The sequence below is a fragment of the Lonchura striata genome, chromosome Z (genome assembly GCF_050655825.1).
Source record: "Lonchura striata isolate lonStrDom1 chromosome Z, ASM5065582v1, whole genome shotgun sequence".
NCBI classification, from domain to species: Eukaryota; Metazoa; Chordata; class Aves; order Passeriformes; family Estrildidae; genus Lonchura; species Lonchura striata.
This window is the reverse complement of record NC_140740.1, coordinates 47,112,942-47,129,757: the sequence shown is the minus strand read 5'-3', so window position 1 is coordinate 47,129,757 and position 16,816 is coordinate 47,112,942. Positions and strand designations below refer to the sequence as shown.

Sequence of the window (16,816 nt, the reverse complement as noted above, 5' to 3'; positions counted from 1 at the left end):
TGCACAGCTCCTGATATTTGCACAGGGATGTGCAAACATCCCTGGCATCAGCAGGACTTTCCATGGGCGCCAGTAATGCCTCTGGCTCTCACCCCGCCCCAAGGCCCTTCTGAGAAGAGATGGGCACTGCTCTCTCCCGCCTCCCCCTGCAGCCCCTCACTGACCACCCCACTGCCCATGTTAGCCACATCCCAGAGCTCTGAGGGGACAGAGCCCCTCACCAGCGCTGCCCCCTAACCTTGGCAATGTGGTCAGGCTACTGAGGCTATGCATGAAAGGAGCAGCCATTCTGTAACCAACCAGGTCATGTATTCATTCCCCTGCCCTCATTATCAGGTCCTGAAGGTCCTGTGCAACAAGGACCAAAACAAACAGATTTCTTCTTCCTCTCCCTGCCAGCCTCAAGGGCATCTGGCCAGGGTGGTGGTGGCAATGACCCTGGCACAGAGCACTCTCCCTGCTGTTTGCTGGAGCTCAGCTTTGCAACTCCCATCACAACACACCCTGAAAAAGTGTATTTTTCAAAATACTTCTTTATTTCTCTCAATACTGACATTACAAAAAAAAAAAAAAAAAAAAAAAAAGAGAGAGAAAAAAAAAGAAGAAAAAAAAAAGAAAATTACAAAAAACCCCACTATAAAACATTCAGGTCTCGTTGAAACCGAGAAAAACAAATCAGCTTGCATCTGCGTGCTGGCCTGTCTTCTCGCTCACAGCGTCCACCACGTTTCTCCACCACATTTCTCCACATTGAACTCCACAGGGACCAGTGGCCACCCCTCGCTGGCCAAAGCAGGTGATTGATTCAGCAGCACCTCACAGGTCTCCTAGCCCCACAGGTAACACTGTACAGCTGTACACCCAGCCCCATGAACACCCCATGCACAGCCTCCCCACCCAAGGGACTCCCCGCTTCAAGTCAGTAAACTCTTTTCTTAATGAATTAAAAAAAAAAAAGATTCCTGGGGCAGGGGAGGAATATTTTGGCAGGGGTTTTCTTGGCAGTGCTGCGGTGAAAGAGGAGCTGTACAACCCAGGTCAAATGAGCTTCCAGCTCTGTACCAGCCCTTTCCTGGGAAAAAAAATGGCATGAGGCAGTGTGGGCTGAGAAAGGTAAGAAATATAAAAATTCCCCTGATGGAAATCCAAAGGTTTTAAAAAAATACAGTATTTGAAAATGGAGCCACTAAACAGACTGCCTCATGCACCTCCCAGATCTGCCCTGATGTCCAGAAACACCTCCTGAATGAATTGTCCCTGTAGAAAAATATATACACATGCCTCTCTCCTCTTATTAGAATCCTTAATTTGACCTGAAACACTAGTGAAACCCACAGCTCTGCTCACGCTTGGCTCTGCTTTTGCACCCAGATTAGTGCTACACGCACACACAACCCCAATCCAGGGGTTTGCTGTTCGTGTGGCTGAATCATCCCCCTTTCAAAAAAAGCCTGGGTGCATCAGGCCAGTATCCCCAATACAGGCAGAGAAAAACCTTTACAAAGTTTATCTAATGAGCTCTATATATATGTATTAAAAAATAAAAGCAGCAATGCAAACTCAACACATCTGAAAAAAGAAAGCTCCACCTTGGGCTTTCCCCCCTCCTCCTGCTGGCTGGGCCCTGTGGGCAGTGGGTGCAGGTAAGCGCTGCCCATGGGCACTGGGGACATCCCCGGGCAGGGGCAGGAGGCTGGATGGACCATCCCCATGTGCTCCGTTGTTTGGCACAGCCGAGGCTCAGTGTAGGCTTGGCACAGGAGAGCGGACCACAGTTGGACTTGGTACCGTGGCCCCAGGTGAGGAATTGTCCGGCTACTGGGGGGGCCACCACAGGCAGGAGTGATTGGTACTGTGGTACAGCCGGGACCCCAAACAGCAGCAAGTATCAAAGAGGGGAAGAGAAAAACCAGCAGCGGGGATGCCAGATCCTGCGGAGTCCTATTTACACAGCGCCGGACCCCGACAAGTCCAGCTTCTTGTGGGAAGAGTGGCCTAAAAAGCAGGTGACATAAAAAACCCACAACACAACGCACCTCCCCGGGCAAAGGGCCATGGCTCTCACTCTTGTGAGGCAAAAAAATGGACCTCTGGGGAGAAAGAAAAGGTTTGGCAGTTGGGAGAGCTGTGGCAGACAGGAGTCTCCCCATTGTTGGAGTAAAAACCGGCCAAGAAGGATGGATAGGGGGTGGGTTGGATAGGTTTTTTGGGGGAGAAAAGTAGTGTGAGGGGTTGTTTTTTTCTTGTTTTTTGCATTTAAATGTGCTGTGACACCTTGGCTCTGTGCAGGCCAGGTGCTGTGGCACATGTGTTTGGAGTATTGCTGCTTTGGAGGAGAGTCCCTGGGCTCTAGGAGCATGGGAGGTGCTGCTTGAGGATCTGTCTTGTCTGGGGAGCTATTCTGTCCGGGAAGCGGATTTTGAACTCCACAATCAAGTCTCCTCGCTGGCTGGGGGCCTTGGGGAAGGGCAGCCCCTCCCCACGTAGTCTCTTCACTGTCCCTGGCTTGATGATGTCGTTGCAGGGAAGCGGGATCACCCGTCCATCAATGGTGGGAATGTTCACAGTGCAGCCGCACAAGGCCTGAGGGAGGAAGAGAGAACAGGCAATCAGATGGGGCTGACACCCCAAAGCATCCCAACAGCCACACCCTGTCCCCACACTGGCTGCTGCTCCGGTTGAACTGCCCAGCTCCCTCTGGATGGAGCCCAAGAGCATTGGGTGATGCTCACCAGTGGAAGCACAGCTCTCTGCTGGCACCAGCCAGGTCCAACCACTGTGAACTGGGCTGCAGGAGCCATGCAGGAGAGGGGTTCCCCAGGAAAGGGGTGCCCCAGGTCTCATGGGGGGAAGGACTCCCCTCCCCACATGCTGGGCTGCCCAGAAGGCACCACCAGCAAGTGCCCAGCCACCCACAGCAACAACGCAGGCTAAATTTAGCTCCTTTCCAGCCCTGTCACCCAGCCTCGCAGCCGAAAATCCAGCTGAGATCATGAGATGTTGCCACAGCCCATCAGCTGTCACCCTCCAGAGCACGGCAGCTTTGCCCAGTGCTTGGGGTTATCTATAGCACAGCCCATGTCCCATGTCCCATCCCTGTCACCAACAGCCCCCACAAGGCTATTCCAGCATGGCACAATGGTATGGCAGTGGCACTGAGCTTCCCTGGGAACTGGGGTGCTGGAGGGGCTGGTTCCCATCTCCTATCCCATTGTACAGCCAGGAACCAGTGCAGGGTTGCCACCCCACTCCACCCCAGCCCCCCGCAGCAGCCGCACACCAGCCTGCATTGGCAAGCCACGTGACACAGGAATGCAGCAAGAAAATCCTTGTGTCCTTAAATAACTCAGACAGCTCTGTCGTACATGTGGGCAGGATCGTCTCCAGGCTTTCAGCAAGGGCTGAGCGAGAGGACTGCGGAACGATGCTTCTGGAAGGGGGTGGGGGCTGGGGGGCTGCTGAGCTGCAGCCTCGAGCATGTGGGGGCTGGCACAGATTTGTCCTTCTGAACTGGGTCCTGGGGGTCACAGCCCTCCCAAAACACCCTGCAAGGGGAGTGGAGAAAGATGCAATTGCTGTTTCTGGGGTAGGTGGGGGAACGTTCTGTGCTCCCCTCCCCCGGAAAAGCCTCCAAAAGCAGAGCAGCAACAGGCACCAGGAGAAATATCTCATGCTGGCCATGGCCTCTGAGATGATAGATGGGGCTTCTGCAGCAGAACCAAGGCTTTGAACCAGAGGGTTTGCAGTGGGATCTGTGCCAGAGCTGGTTCAGGGTCTTTGTTGAGTGAAGAACTCTTTTCCATGGCTCATCTACACAGGCCTCCTCCTGGAGAGGGTGTCCTCCAGGGATGAAGTCTTCAGCCTGCAGGAGGATGCCATCACCAATTCTGCGTAAGCAGCAGGTGCTTGGCTGATCTCCAGCAGGTTGAAGGGAAAACAAAGGACAATATTCCCACATCAAGGAGCTTGTGCTGTGCATGGATGTCAAAGCCCTCCTGCTCGCTGGTGCCCAGTGCAGTGTGCCATGGCTGCAGGTAGCCATGTGTGCCAAGAAAGGACACCTCCAGCCGCAAAACAGAAAGGAGAACAAGAAGTCCCTGTGGGAACACGTGGATGAGGAAAGCAGGCAGAGATGTGAGCAGAAGCAGGCGGTAACAGTGAAGGCAGACAGGATCTTAATGTTTCCTTCCCAGAGCCAAGACGCAAGAATCCGAGGCGATCACTCCTCCGCCGTATGTCCCTGTTTTTCACTCGTGCTCAACTTTGCTGGCATTTGGGAAAACGGTTGCTGAAGTAACACCAGTAACAGCGGGAGCTACCCTGCATCCTAGAAAGAGGCTTGGTTTATCCCTGGGGATGAAATCACCCCGGGTTTGAGCACTGTGCTGTACGAGCAGAGCTTTATCTAGGTCACCATTGGGTCCTCCTCCGCTCGTGGTGAAGCCGCCGGAGAGGGCGCCGCCACCGGCCGCGTCCCAGCCGGGGTGAGCTGAGGTACAGAAGCTTTGAGGAAGGTGATGCCAGGTAAAGGATGCAAAGTGGGATGGTGCCGAGGGCAGGCATTAGGCAGCAGCCAGGAGGGCAGGACGCCTTGCCGGCACTGCTGCCTCCCGGCAGAGGCAGCTGCTGGTGGAGCTGTGTGTATCTCCTCCCTTGCGCAGCTCCTCGTTGTGGCACGCGCCTCTGATTGTAAGAAGGAAGACAATGAATCCCTGGAAGAGCACTCCTACATCTGTGATTCTGCAGCAGACAGGTGGCAAAATGCCTGCGCTGCCCTGGACAGGCACCCAGCAGGGACTCAAGGGCTGGGAGGGCCCTCCAGTACCCATCACCTGCCAGCTTTATTTATGGCACTATGCTCTCTCATGGCAGTGGCAGAGACTCAAACCCAGGCTAGAAGAGGTAGCCTTGCAAGGCAGAAGGTGCAAGGAGAGACCTAAGGCTACAGACAGAGGCTGAGGAGATGGAGAAGCTGTACTCTTGTCACATACTGAGGTGGTAGCATATAGAATTGGAAAGCTCCCAGCATCTGCTTGGAGCACTTAAGGAACTTCTTCTCCTGGAAGACAAACTTAGCAAAGTATCACACTACCCTGGCAAGCAGCAGGCTGGGGATGACAGCCAGACCAGCAACTCCATGAAGGTGCCCAGCATGTTGGGTTTGTGCTGGGGGAGGTCAGAGACCAGAAATTCCAGCTGAAAGAGATAAGGAATTTGCCTGGACCATCACTTTTCTGCTCTGTGTCTGCATTGTTCAAACCTACTGCCAGCATGCAGACCTTGCTCATGGAGCTCAAAAGTGTCCAACCCTTCTGGTGTACTTCTCGAGCCTATTTCTCCAGTTACTGCTCAAAAGTCAACTCCAGGCAGGAGTCCCTGCAGCCTGACCAGTGCACAAACGTGGACTAACATGGTCTGGGCATCAGCACAGCCAGGTCAGGGTTAACTCTACAGATAAAAGGAATGAACAGAAGGAAATATTTGAGATATGGCATGCACTGCTCCATAAATAAGGCAGTCTCTCCTGAGTATTTCTGGATTGGCCAGGAGAACCAGCTACTGCAGGAATAAACCTCTGTACTTTGCACTGCGAAGGAAACTCCTGAGTCTGCAAATTAAGTGGAGCTGAGTTTGCTTCAGGAGTGCCCAGCTCTGCCCGACCCACATGCTTTTTGCCCCCAGTACACCCAGTCACAGACCAAGCTGGGATGCAGAGCCATCACAGAACTCTCCTGACTTCCTGGCACACTTCACAAGATCACGTTTTTCTACCTCAGGTCTGGCCCATTGAGCGTATTTCTATTCAATGCATTTGAGAACATATATCTGCCTTCAGGAAAGAAAAAAAAAATCAGCTCATTAAGAAGACAGACAGCGTCTACCATCTGAAAGGAACAGCAAATGGCAGCTGCCAAAAATGTCAACGTTAAATGCAGCTGCCAGCTGGGATTTATTAAAAGGTAGTTTTACAGCAGCAGTGGCGAACAGCACATCTTGTACTGAGATAATCTTCCCTTTTCTCTCCCACCTTCGTGGAGATTGCTGGATAATCTGATGCATCCATCCAGCCCTGCCACCCAGACCTCCAGGACTGGCTTTGAAATGTTGAGTTTTACTCATTGCCTGGGCATTTAATTTGTTTGGTTGCTATCTAGGAAAGCCAGAATCAAGGAAAACAGCTAAAGCATTGCCCAGGGAGGGCAAGGGATCACTTTCCTCCACGTGATCCTGCTCTCTGCCCATGGGAAGAGGCACCTGGTGCAACCCTAGGCAGTAACTAAGCTGCTACAGGAAAAGCAGGAATCAGACTGATGCCACCCAACCTGGGTTTTCCCTTGTTCCTAGAGAGGATGTGCCTTTCATTCCACACATGAATACCCTATGCTAAAATAGAAAAACCAGGACATATGGAGAATGGAGGAAATGGATAAAATGAGACACATGAATTGGCTCAAGAAGTGTCATGTGTTCAGCAGGGACTGCAGCGTCAGTGTCCCACACCCAGCATGGAAGTCAAACACCTCCAAAGCCAAGACCAAGTTGGCCTCTGCAGCTCCTTTCTTGTGACCTACCTGGTCTTTCCTATCCAGAGCAGAAGAAGGACTGCCTCCCATCTTGCCCCCAAAGGCCATGAACCAGTGCCACCTCACATCTCATGGGATTTACTACCCATACCCACCTCTTTAAGACTGATGTTTGCCGTGTAGATCACATTTGTCCCATCCCTCTTGAAGTGTGAGTGAGGCTTGTCCTTGAGGATGAAGACGATGTCTGCAGGGATGTTGTCTGGAGTGGCATCCCCTTCTCTGGGGAATGTGATTTTGGTTCCTTCCTTCCAGCCCCGTTTGATGACAATGTTTAGGATCTTGTCCTCAGTCCGCATGGTCCGGCCATCAGCATTGAGCCTTCTGCGAGTGATCTTCATCCTCTTGGTGGATCCGTGGTAAATCTCTTCCAGGGATACCTTGAGCTCATGGATGACAGGTGGGTCTTGGACCTTCCTCCGCGTGTGCAGAGACTCCTGGTGCCGCCGGTGAACCCCATTAATGCCGTTGAAGCCAAATCGGCCAAAGGCACTGAAAGGGTCATCGTCATCATCCATATCCATGTCTTCCTGGTCAAAGCCATTGAACATCCGAGACCGGCTGCTGGCGAAGAAGATGTCAAAAGGGTTGGAGCCTCCGAAGAAGGATGCGAAGGTGGCATGGGGGTCTCCATGGAAGGTGTAGTGGAAGGTGTTCCCTGAGCCACCTGAAGAGCCACCTCCAGTTTTGAGACCTGGAAGATAAGGGGGAAGAGGAGACATGAATGCTCCCAGTGGGGGAATGCTCTGCAAGGACTGCACTGCCCAGGTGGGAGAATGGCCTCTGCCACATCCTTCCAGCCTCTCCTGAGTGTGCAGATCACCCCTCCAGCCCAACCACTGTGAAGGCACCATTTCCACCCATGACACACAGTCCCACTCCTATGCCCTGCAAGCTCAGAATCCATTCAGGTTTCATTCCCTCTATCCCTAGTGCAGGACCTCTTTGATTCTCTCCATTCTATTCACCTAATTTTAATTTAAAATGTACAGCCCATCTCCATTTTTCCCCATGAGCAGGCTCCTTCCTGTCCCAATAGCCTTGTCTTTGAGACTAGATATTTAGGAAAAATTTCTTCACAGAAAAGTTGGTCAAGCATTGGAATAGGCTGCCTAGGGAAGTGATGGGATCACCATTCTTGGAAGTGTTCAAAAGGTGTGTGGATGCGGCACTTACGGACATGGGTTAGTGGTCATTAAATGATCTTAGAGATATTTTCCAGCCTCAATGATTCTACAGGCAGGTGAAGGTGAGCAGACCTCCAGGTCAGCATGCAGCTCCCTGCACAGTGGCTGCATAAAACGCCAGATAAGCTCAAGGTTTGAATCATTTGGCAACCTTTCCCAGGCTGAGCCTGACATCACTGCAACTCATCCCAAGTCCCAAAGAGTCAAGGCACATGACAAATGCCCCCCAAAGAGGTCACACATGCTCTTTAAGGCTATTTTTGATCAGGAGGGTTGGGAAGGGTTAAGCCAAGCCTATCTCAGGGACTATTTTCAGGGCACACCAGTGACAGTGAAGGGCTATTTCTGACAGGCTGTCCTTTGTCCCAACTGTTCACGAGCTTTCCACAGCAGGACAAGTTTGGGGGTCTCTTCTGAGTGCTGAAGTCAGCATTCTGGGTGGGCTGAAGGGGCTTTCCCTCTTCACCTTGCTACACAGCATGTAGGACCCTGAAGCTCCTCAAAATGCTGATCTTCATTGCCCCCCAAAAAAGAGAAACAAAATGTTGGGGAAAGTCATGAAACATGAGAGGTTCAACAATGATGGGACACGGGGGAAGATGGTCTTTAACTTGATGGGGTAGTGAGGGAGCTCTTACCCTCTTCCTTAATTCACTCTTATTTTAGATGCCTGCAGGCTACAGGGACTTTGCCAAATCCCCAGTGAACCCCATTCCTAATAGACTGTACACCCAGGAGGTTTCACCTTTAATCCCATGACGCCAGCCTGAGCAGGGTCTGATTTCATTGAGGCCTCCAGGGAAAAGCTGGTTTCTCACTTGAGAGAGTCTCTTCTCATTTTACAGGGCAGCAAATCACTGTGCCTGGTGCATCCATCATAGCCCAGACATAACTAACGGGTCAACAATTAACCCACTGCTGCTTAATCCTGCGGTGGCTTGTGAGAGGATGCACCTGCCCAAGAGAGGAGCTGCCTCTTCCACCCAGCCGTCTGCTCCTGCCAGACCTCCTGCTCTTTTAAGCACCCAAGCCCTGGGCTGATTAATGCAGATGCTATTCGGCACTCTCCTCGAATGGGGTTGCACTCTTCCATCATTGACTAATAAGGCTGCCTGTGTTGAGCGGCTCTCCTCCTCCTCCTCCTCCATGCCAACCACCAGACAACAGCAGCCGCTTGGTTTCAAAACAAGGGCCTATTACTTAAATTGGGAAAAGCTTTGAATCCTGTAGGTCACCCTGTACCAGGGAGGACAGTGGGACCAGTGCCCAAGTGCAGGGGGAATGTGGGCAGAAGCAGTACGTCTCTGCTGTGTTATTTAGGTCATTTAAAGAGCTGCTAACGAATTACCACAGGTATGACCCAGGAGGTGAGCTCCTTCCATCTCTCAGCTGACGCCCACAGTTTTGGGGCAGAGGGCAGGGGGAGCCCAGCCACCCCAGCAAGCAAGGTGAAAAATTGCTGGCCAAGTGAAGCACCCTGGGGAGGAGTGGGATGAGAGGTGATTTCTGACACCTGTGGAGCCTTCACTCTCTCTCTGAGTCTTTGGCAATCAGTCCCATTTCAGGAGTAGGCATGAAACACTGAAACACCCCTCTGTGAAAACCCTCCCTCACCTCTAAAATTGATTGGGACCCCATATCTCTGCCTCCCAGTGGGCAGTGCCTATCCCCTTACCTTCCTCCCCATACTGGTCATACACGGCTCGTTTCTTGGGGTCACTCAGGACATCATAAGCCTCCGCAATCTCCTTGAACTTCTCCTCAGCGTTGGGGTCTTTATTCTTATCAGGGTGATATTTCAGGGCCATTTTCCGATAGGCCTTCTTGATTTCATCTTCGTTTGCGCCACTCTGGATGCCCAAAATCTTGTAATAGTCCTTCCCCATGACGGCGACGCTGCCGGGAGCTGAGTACTTATTCCTAAAAGGAGAAAGACAGCTCTTTGTAAGGTGAATATCACACAGGGGCAGCTGGGGATGGGGCTGGCACACACTTATCGCGGAGACGATGCTCCCTGTGTCCCACGGGCCAGCAGCACCACAGCCAGCTCAAGTCCACGCTTCCCAACAGAGGTCAGAGCCCCTGTGCCAGAATGTATCCCAGCTCTGGTTCTATCCCGCTGAGCCCCACGGCTGGGATGGACAGACTCATCTCTGAGGCTGACAGGGACAGAGAGCTCAAGTCGGGGCACGGTGCTATTATAGGGGCCACGCCACTGCTAACGTCAGGCCAGGACCACGTCCCTGTCCGTCCCCCCTGACTGAGTCAGGAGGGCTGAGCTATGTCCAAATGCAGCTGCCAGCCTGTGTCCGCCCCCTTGCCTGGTTCTCTCCCAGCTGGGGACCTGAGACCGAAGTCGGGGTGATGACAGCAGGTTTTGGAGGTTGAAAGCAGTGGCAGGGACCATGTTGTGCCTTCACCTTAAAGGAACTTCAAACATTTTGTTCCTGAAAGCAATTGGCATTCAGCTGGAGATAAGCGCCTCCGGCTGTCAGAGCCATAATTTGTATTTAGCGGAGAGAGAACGGAGCCGTTAGACAGAAACATCTTGTGATGGTGGGAGGGCTTTTTTCTTTTTCTGTTTAAAAAAAAACCTCAACACTTTCTAGCCTGACTTGCACTCCCTGAGAGCCTCCAATTAGATGTTGCAGTAAGCCAGGAACTCAGGGCTCTCTCGCTGCATCGCGCGGGGGCTGAGGCCATGCCCGTGCCTATACTAAGGCATGGAAAACCCAGTGGCTGTAATTCATCCCCCAGTCACCCCTGGGGACGCAGCCACCCAGGGAGCAGCCAGGGCAGCTGATAGGGCTGCTCCTCCGGCAAAAGCTAGCAAGTCCCATGCCTCTCCACAGATGTTTCCCACTGCTCCTCAACTTTTGGTTATCTGACAGCAAACACTTGAGACCCCAAACCTCAGGGTCTGGCCTGGCCCCTCTCACACTCAGTGCTAACCCTGCTTCTCCCAGGTGCTGCCCTAGCAGACCTGCACCCTCACTGCCCACGTATTTCTCCCTGCTACAGTCCAGGTTTCATCCTATATTTGCTCCAAACACATCTGAGCCACCTCAACCCACTGTGGCCCTCCAGGAGATGGATTTTGGCATGGGGTGTGAGCCTTGGCCCTTTTCTTCACCATCATACATGCTACCAGATGTTCTTCCCATCCTTACTCTATTCATGAGCTCCCATTGGAGGTCACACAGGGATCCCCCAACCACCACAGCTCAATCAAGCGTGGCTGTGCTCCACTAAGATCCATGCTTGGGTGCTGCTCTAAGAATCTGGCATCCAACACTTGCCTTGGGCCATGCCTTGGGCAATGACCACCTGCAGGAGCTTGGAAATTGGTCCTACATTTGGCCACCTCCATTCAAGCCATCAACTTCTGCTCTTTTTCGCTCCAGCCATGGAGGAGAAGCTTTGCCATAGATGGGAAGGGGGGTTAAGGCCACCCCTGAAGGACACAGTGAAGGAAGAGGAGGGCATCTGCAAACACTGTACAACATCTCAGGCACAGAAGAGGTGGGAGGAGGTCCCTGGGGGCATAAAGAGTATCTGACAGCATCTCCTGTGGCAGCTCCCGGATGCCAGCACATTTCTATACCAGATCCTGCATGCAGAGATGCCAGCAGCACTCAGACCATGCAGGTGCTGGGAGATGCTCTGCCCCCAGTCCACATTCACCTCCCCATTTACACTCTCTAAGTGGTGGGGAAGCTTCAGGAGACCCTGGGGTGAGCAACCAGCAGGAGCCAAGAGGTATCCTGTCCATTCTCCACGCCAAGGATCACTCCAACACCCCACTTCCCCACACCAGCCTCCAGTGGAGGGCAGGGGCTCCCTGAGACTAGTACTGGGACGACAATTTGTCCCTGTCTGGATGTTGCCAACCCTCCCACAGCAACAGCAAACCAAGCACTGCTAAAGACAGCCCCATCACACCCTAGCTCCAGCAACACAGAGCTGACAAACCTTCAACTGTCGCTGCCCAGGAACCACAGTGTCTGGCTCTGACCCCACACAGCCCAACCTGACAGCACCACTGGGACACCCTCATCTGGCCAAAACCCCACAGCGCTTCCCAAGAAAACACATCCCAAAACCGCAAAATGATGTCGTTACTCACAAGATCTCTGGTCTTGCCCACCGAGAGGTCTTTGGCCAGGGTGGGGATGCCTGATGAGGATCTCTGACCTGACCAAGGACCCCTTCGTCTGGCCGGACATGGGGAAGGGAATTTCTGTACCAAAATGCATCCCGGTGCCGCGGTTTACCGTGCCAGAGAGGACCAGGTGCCGGTGGGTGACCCGGTGGGTTACAGCATGCTCCCGAGGCTCAGCTCACATGCACAATGGTGGTAAAACACGACTCTGTCCCCGCAGAGCCTCCCTCCTTCCCTCCCACCTCTCTGGGATCAGCTGCGCCTTGCCACCGATCCTCTCCCCCTTCTGCTCAGTCATCCTCTCCTGACTTCCCATTAACCCCCTCGGGAGTGCTGGGGGGTTTCAGGCAGGCAAAGGCATTCCTGTATCACCCCTGCAAATCAGATGTCCCCAGATAAGCCTTGGCCACCCTGCCTTGGTGAAAACCACAGGTATTCCCCTGATCTGCCGAGTCAGCCCAGCCTCCATCCTCCTCTTGCAACCACACCAAAAGAAAAAAAAAAAAAATTAAATAAAGAATAAATCTTTGTTCCAGCCCCGCACATGACATCAGCCCGAGCAACCGCTGGGCTAGCGCGCCAGCTGAATAGCGATCGTTTGACATAATCCCTCTGCTCGGCAGTCATCTAAGGGAACAAACCCACCCTGGCAATGGCACAAGGTTTTTTTGTTCCATCTCAGGGTGCAAGGTCACCGCGGGATGCCAGGGACAGGCACTGATGGTTTAACGAGGACACAAGGTCGAGAGGCGGAAACCCACTTACCGAAACTTTACGAACACATTCATAGTCCAAGCTGTCATTTTTAAAGGCTCTAGTTTTATTTTAAACATCGCGGCTGTCCGCAAGCGGCGGCAGGTGCTGTGTGCCCGGCCGGGAGGCGCTGGAGGGGGGGAGGAGGGTGGCGGGCCAAAAGGTGCTGGCTCGCGCCGAGGATGCCGCCGCCGCCAAGGGATGCTCTGCTGGCGAATCCCCCCCTCCACCTCCCCCGGCACACCCAAAGGGCAGCTTTTCGCCAGCCCGGCAGCCGTGGTTGGCTCTGACCTCGCTCCCAGGATGGCTCCGAAAGGGCTCCTCCGCTCGACGCGGTGCCGCCGGGGAGCTGCCGTCCTTTGTGTGCTTCCCAGCCGCGCACGGAGAGACCCTTCAATGGAGTCACTCGCCGTGCAGTAATTTTCCTTTTAATTGGTTTCTTGACGCTTTCTCGTTAAACCGACAGATTAAGACACTTCTGCTTAATCCATCAGTTTCAGCATTCCTCTTCTCCACTGCCACAAGGCACCCAGCCACCTGGTACCGTCACGTCCCCCACGCAGCCCTCTCCAAGGAGCGCAGGGAGCGCAGCCAGGAGCCCCTCGGTGTCCCCAGAAACGACTCTGCTGACGCCCAGGGCTGAGCACCCGCCAGGCGAATCGGGTAGGGAGAAAAGTAGGGCGGCGTTGATATGGAAAAAAGTCACGTTAACCAATGTGAACCTCCCCAGCTTTTCCCGTTCGGATGCATGGGGGTCCCTGTGTCCCCCTCACCGGACGCCAGCACCGGCCCCCCGGCAGAAGGGAGCTGAGTGCCGCATTCCCGCCCGGCGGCCGGGGCTTCCCGTGGCAGCAGGGCAGCGGGACGGGGACGGTGCGTCCCCCGAGCCCACGGCGCAAAACCTACTTCTGAGAAGTCACCTTCAGGCACGCCAAGGAAAGCTAATGCCACCGCGTCCCCTCGTCTGTCACCGTCACTCGCAGGCCACGGAGAGCATCCTCTCCAGAAGCGCTACACCGAAACTAGGCAGCCGTACTGGGGATATCACCAGGTAGATCCTGCGTCCCACCCGCAGCAAGCGAAACAGCCGGGCGGGCGATACATCCCGCTGTGTCCCCAGGGGCTGGAGTCCCGCCGGGCTCCGAGCCGGGTGGGTCCGGCGAGGTGCCGAGGCAGCGCATACCTCTCGGCGCGGCTCCAGAAGAGCAGGATTGCCGGCATGGTAGCGTATCCCGGGCTCAGTCAGGGAGCTGCTGGGGATCTTGTCGCGCCGGGGCAGGCAGAGCCACCCGTGCCCGTGCTGGATGGCAGTCGCAGGCAACCAGGCAGCAATGTCATGACTACCCGCAATGAATCATCCCCTCCCCGAGCCCCCACACGCACCGCCCGCCTCCCCCTCCCCACCGACAGCCCCACTGGGGTGCCAGCACCTGCGTGGGGACGGGGTTAACCCTCCCCTCGCTGCCTCTGCCAGCACAGCCCCCGCTGCCAGCCCCGCCGGCGGCCGCCTCCTGCGTGGGCACGGACCAGGACCCCCGCTCAGAAGTTCCCCAGAGAGGGTCCCATATCTCCACAGCCACGAATTGCTGTCTCCTGCGTGGGGATGGTGTCAAGTACCACTTGCAATCACCCCCGACAGGGTCCCTCATTTTACAGACCGATCTGGTGCTGGCTCTTGGGTGCAGATGGGGTCACGCTCCTCACAGCGTCTCCCCAAGTAGGTTACCCTCTTTCCAGCCACACTTGGCTGCTCACGGTTGTGTGGACGTAGGATCAAGCCCCCCCTGCTGCCTCCCCGTGTAGGGTACCCCATTTCCAGACTCGTCGGAATGCTCACAGTGGCATGGGGATGGCGTTGGACCTCCACCCCCACTGCACAGATCGCCACCCCATGCCCCCTGCCCCCCTCTCACTGTCGGGCTAAGAACTTAAGCTCAGAAGCACTATCGATTTTAGGGGCTGTCATACACACAGGAGTTCACTCATACATTGTGCCCCAGTGCAAAGACCCACAGGGGTCCCGGGGTGACCCCTTTCGATGATCAAGACCCACTGGGACCCGCTGTCTGACTCAAGAGGAAAGCAAGTTAACCCTTTCCTCCTGGTCAGCCCTTCCGGAAGACACTTTCACCTCGACTGGGGACAGAGGTTAACCCTTTCCATGCTGGTCCCTCGTGTTACTGCCCCTGGGTAGGAGGTTACCAACTTTGGCACCAGCCAGTTCAGCCCCACTGGAATACAAAAGTACCCCCAGTATGGTGGTGGAGGGGTGCTGACCCCTTCCAGGCCATACCATATAGCTCAAAGAGAGCACATTTATTCCCTCCAAAGTGAAATAGGAGAGAAATTCCTCTCCACCTCCACAGGGTTCTACTGCAGCCCCATGGCAGGGGTGTTACTCTCTCTCTCCCTACCCCACTTGGATGCATTATCTCTGTTATGAGGCAGTGGGGATTAACCCCTTCCTGACACACTCTTCAGACCTACAGGGACACGTGGTCACCGGGTAGGGCAGCCCAGTTAACCCTGACCCACAGTCCCACCATGACACCCTGACACCCCATAGGAGCCAGAGACGACAACTCCCCCACCTTCAGCCCCATAGAGACTCCATGTCACCCCATGGTGACAGGACAGGGTGGGTAGCCTGTGTTCCCCACACACAAAGGGGCAAAGCAATTAAGCTCCCAGATCCACAGCTAAACCCTGTCACCCTTAGGGGCAGAGAGGCCAATCCTGTCAGCCCCTGGGTACACTCTGCCACTTCATAAAGCAGAGGTTTAAACCCCCATATCAGGACAGACTGTCACCCCACAGGTGGAGTGGGGCAAGCACCCCTTCCCAGTCCTATAAGGGACGTGCTGTCACCTCATGGGCAGAGGGGTCAATCACCTTCAGCCCCACTGTGACATTCTGTCACCCCTTCGGGCCGAGGGACTGCCCACTTCAGCCTCGGGGTCACTCTTGGGGCAGAGGCACTGACCCTCTCCAGCTCCATAGTGATATTCTACCACGCCACAGTAAAGGGGGACTGGCGACCCCCAGCTTCGCGGCAACAACTTGTCACCGCACGGCGCAGAGGACTGACCCACTCCCACAGCAACCCCGTGTCCCCCCTTGGGCAGGGGGGCTCCAGACAGCGACCCCTTGTTAATCCCGAGACAGGGGGGCTCCAGACAGCGACCCCTTGTTAATCCCGAGACAGGGGGGCTCCAGACAGCGACCCCTTGGTAATCCCGAGACAGGGGCGCTGCCCCCCACCCCCACAGTGACACTTTGTCACCCCCGAGGCACGGGGTAAGACCCGTGCGGGTCCCACTGGGGCGCCCTGTCACCCCTGGGGTGGGGGGCACTGACCCCCGCCCAGCCCCACGGCACACCTTGTCACCCCGCGGCGCAGAGTGACGGCCCAGCCCACAGTGACGCCCTGTTACCCGCCAGGGCGGGGTGACGTGACCCCCCCACCCCACAGCGAGCAGCTGCGCTCTGTGGGGCACAGGGACTGACTCCTCCCAGCCCCACGGCGACAACTCGTCACCCCAGGGCAGTCCCGCCTGGCAGCGGCACCCTGTCGCCCCAGGGCCGCGGTGCCAGCCCGCGGTGGCGCGGCCGGGGCCGCTGTGGGGTGCGGGGGCGGCGCGGCCCCCCCGGCACTCACCGCTCCCGCTGTCCCGGGGCGCCGCGCGCTCGCTGGGCCGCCCCCGCCCCCGCCCCCCGCCCGCCACGTCAGGGGAGTCCCTCCCGCGCGCGCCACGCCCCCGTCGGCACGGGGGGCGGGGCTGACCATCGCCGCGCCGCGCTGATTGGCCGGCCCTTAAAGGAAGGCGGGGCAAAGGCGGCACCCCACCGCTCCTCTGCCCGCCTCTCCCCCCCTCGCCTCCCGGTCGCCGCCTTCCATTGGCCAGTTCAAGCCAGCACCGCCCTTTCGGCGCTCGCTGATTGGTCGGCCGCTCGCTCGCAGCGGCGGGATCCCCGGGGTGAATCTTCTGGAAAAGCGTGACGTCAGCGAGGAGCCGCGCCTCAGGCCGTTGGTACGCGCGCCTCCCCCGCCGCCCGCGGCCCGGGGGCTGGGGAGCGGGGCCGTGACCCGGGCCCAGGCCGGCGCTGCGCCGTGGGCGTTCGCACAGCGC

The 16,816-nt window shown here is 55.8% G+C and overlaps 1 protein-coding gene across 5 annotated transcripts; it reads right to left on the bottom strand.

Annotated features, from left to right (window-relative positions):
* Window positions 1-515: 515 nt before the first annotated feature.
* Window positions 516-16,395, bottom strand: DNAJB5 (DnaJ heat shock protein family (Hsp40) member B5). Of its 5 annotated transcripts, none has more exons than XM_021554613.4 (4): window positions 13,870-16,395; window positions 9,447-9,691; window positions 6,680-7,278; window positions 516-2,583 (listed from the first exon to the last, which is right to left on the bottom strand). In XM_021554613.4, the coding sequence occupies exons 1-4, from the start codon at window positions 13,905-13,907 to the stop codon at window positions 2,350-2,352; spliced, it is 1,116 nt and encodes a 371-aa protein (XP_021410288.1). In that variant the 5' UTR covers window positions 13,908-16,395; the 3' UTR covers window positions 516-2,349. The 5 variants fall into 5 exon arrangements, with proteins under 5 accessions (XP_021410288.1, XP_021410289.1, XP_021410287.1 ...); XM_021554614.4 differs by having other exon boundaries at window positions 16,345-16,395; XM_021554612.4 differs by lacking the exon at window positions 13,870-16,395 and adding an exon at window positions 12,699-13,560.
* Between the last annotated feature and the right edge of the window lie 421 nt (window positions 16,396-16,816).

Bases quoted from the DNA above. Each gene is read 5' to 3' on its own strand.
- DNAJB5 (XM_021554612.4), bottom strand. From the start codon at position 12,766: ATGTTTAAAATAAAACTAGAGCCTTTAAAAATGACAGCTTGGACTATG. The intron at 9,692-12,698 runs GTAAGTGGGTTT...TTCTCCTTTTAG, and splicing joins AATGTGTTCGTAAAGTTTCG to GAATAAGTACTCAGCTCCCG. The intron at 2,584-6,679 runs GTGGGTATGGGT...TTCCTCCCTCAG, and splicing joins CAAACATCAGTCTTAAAGAG to GCCTTGTGCGGCTGCACTGT.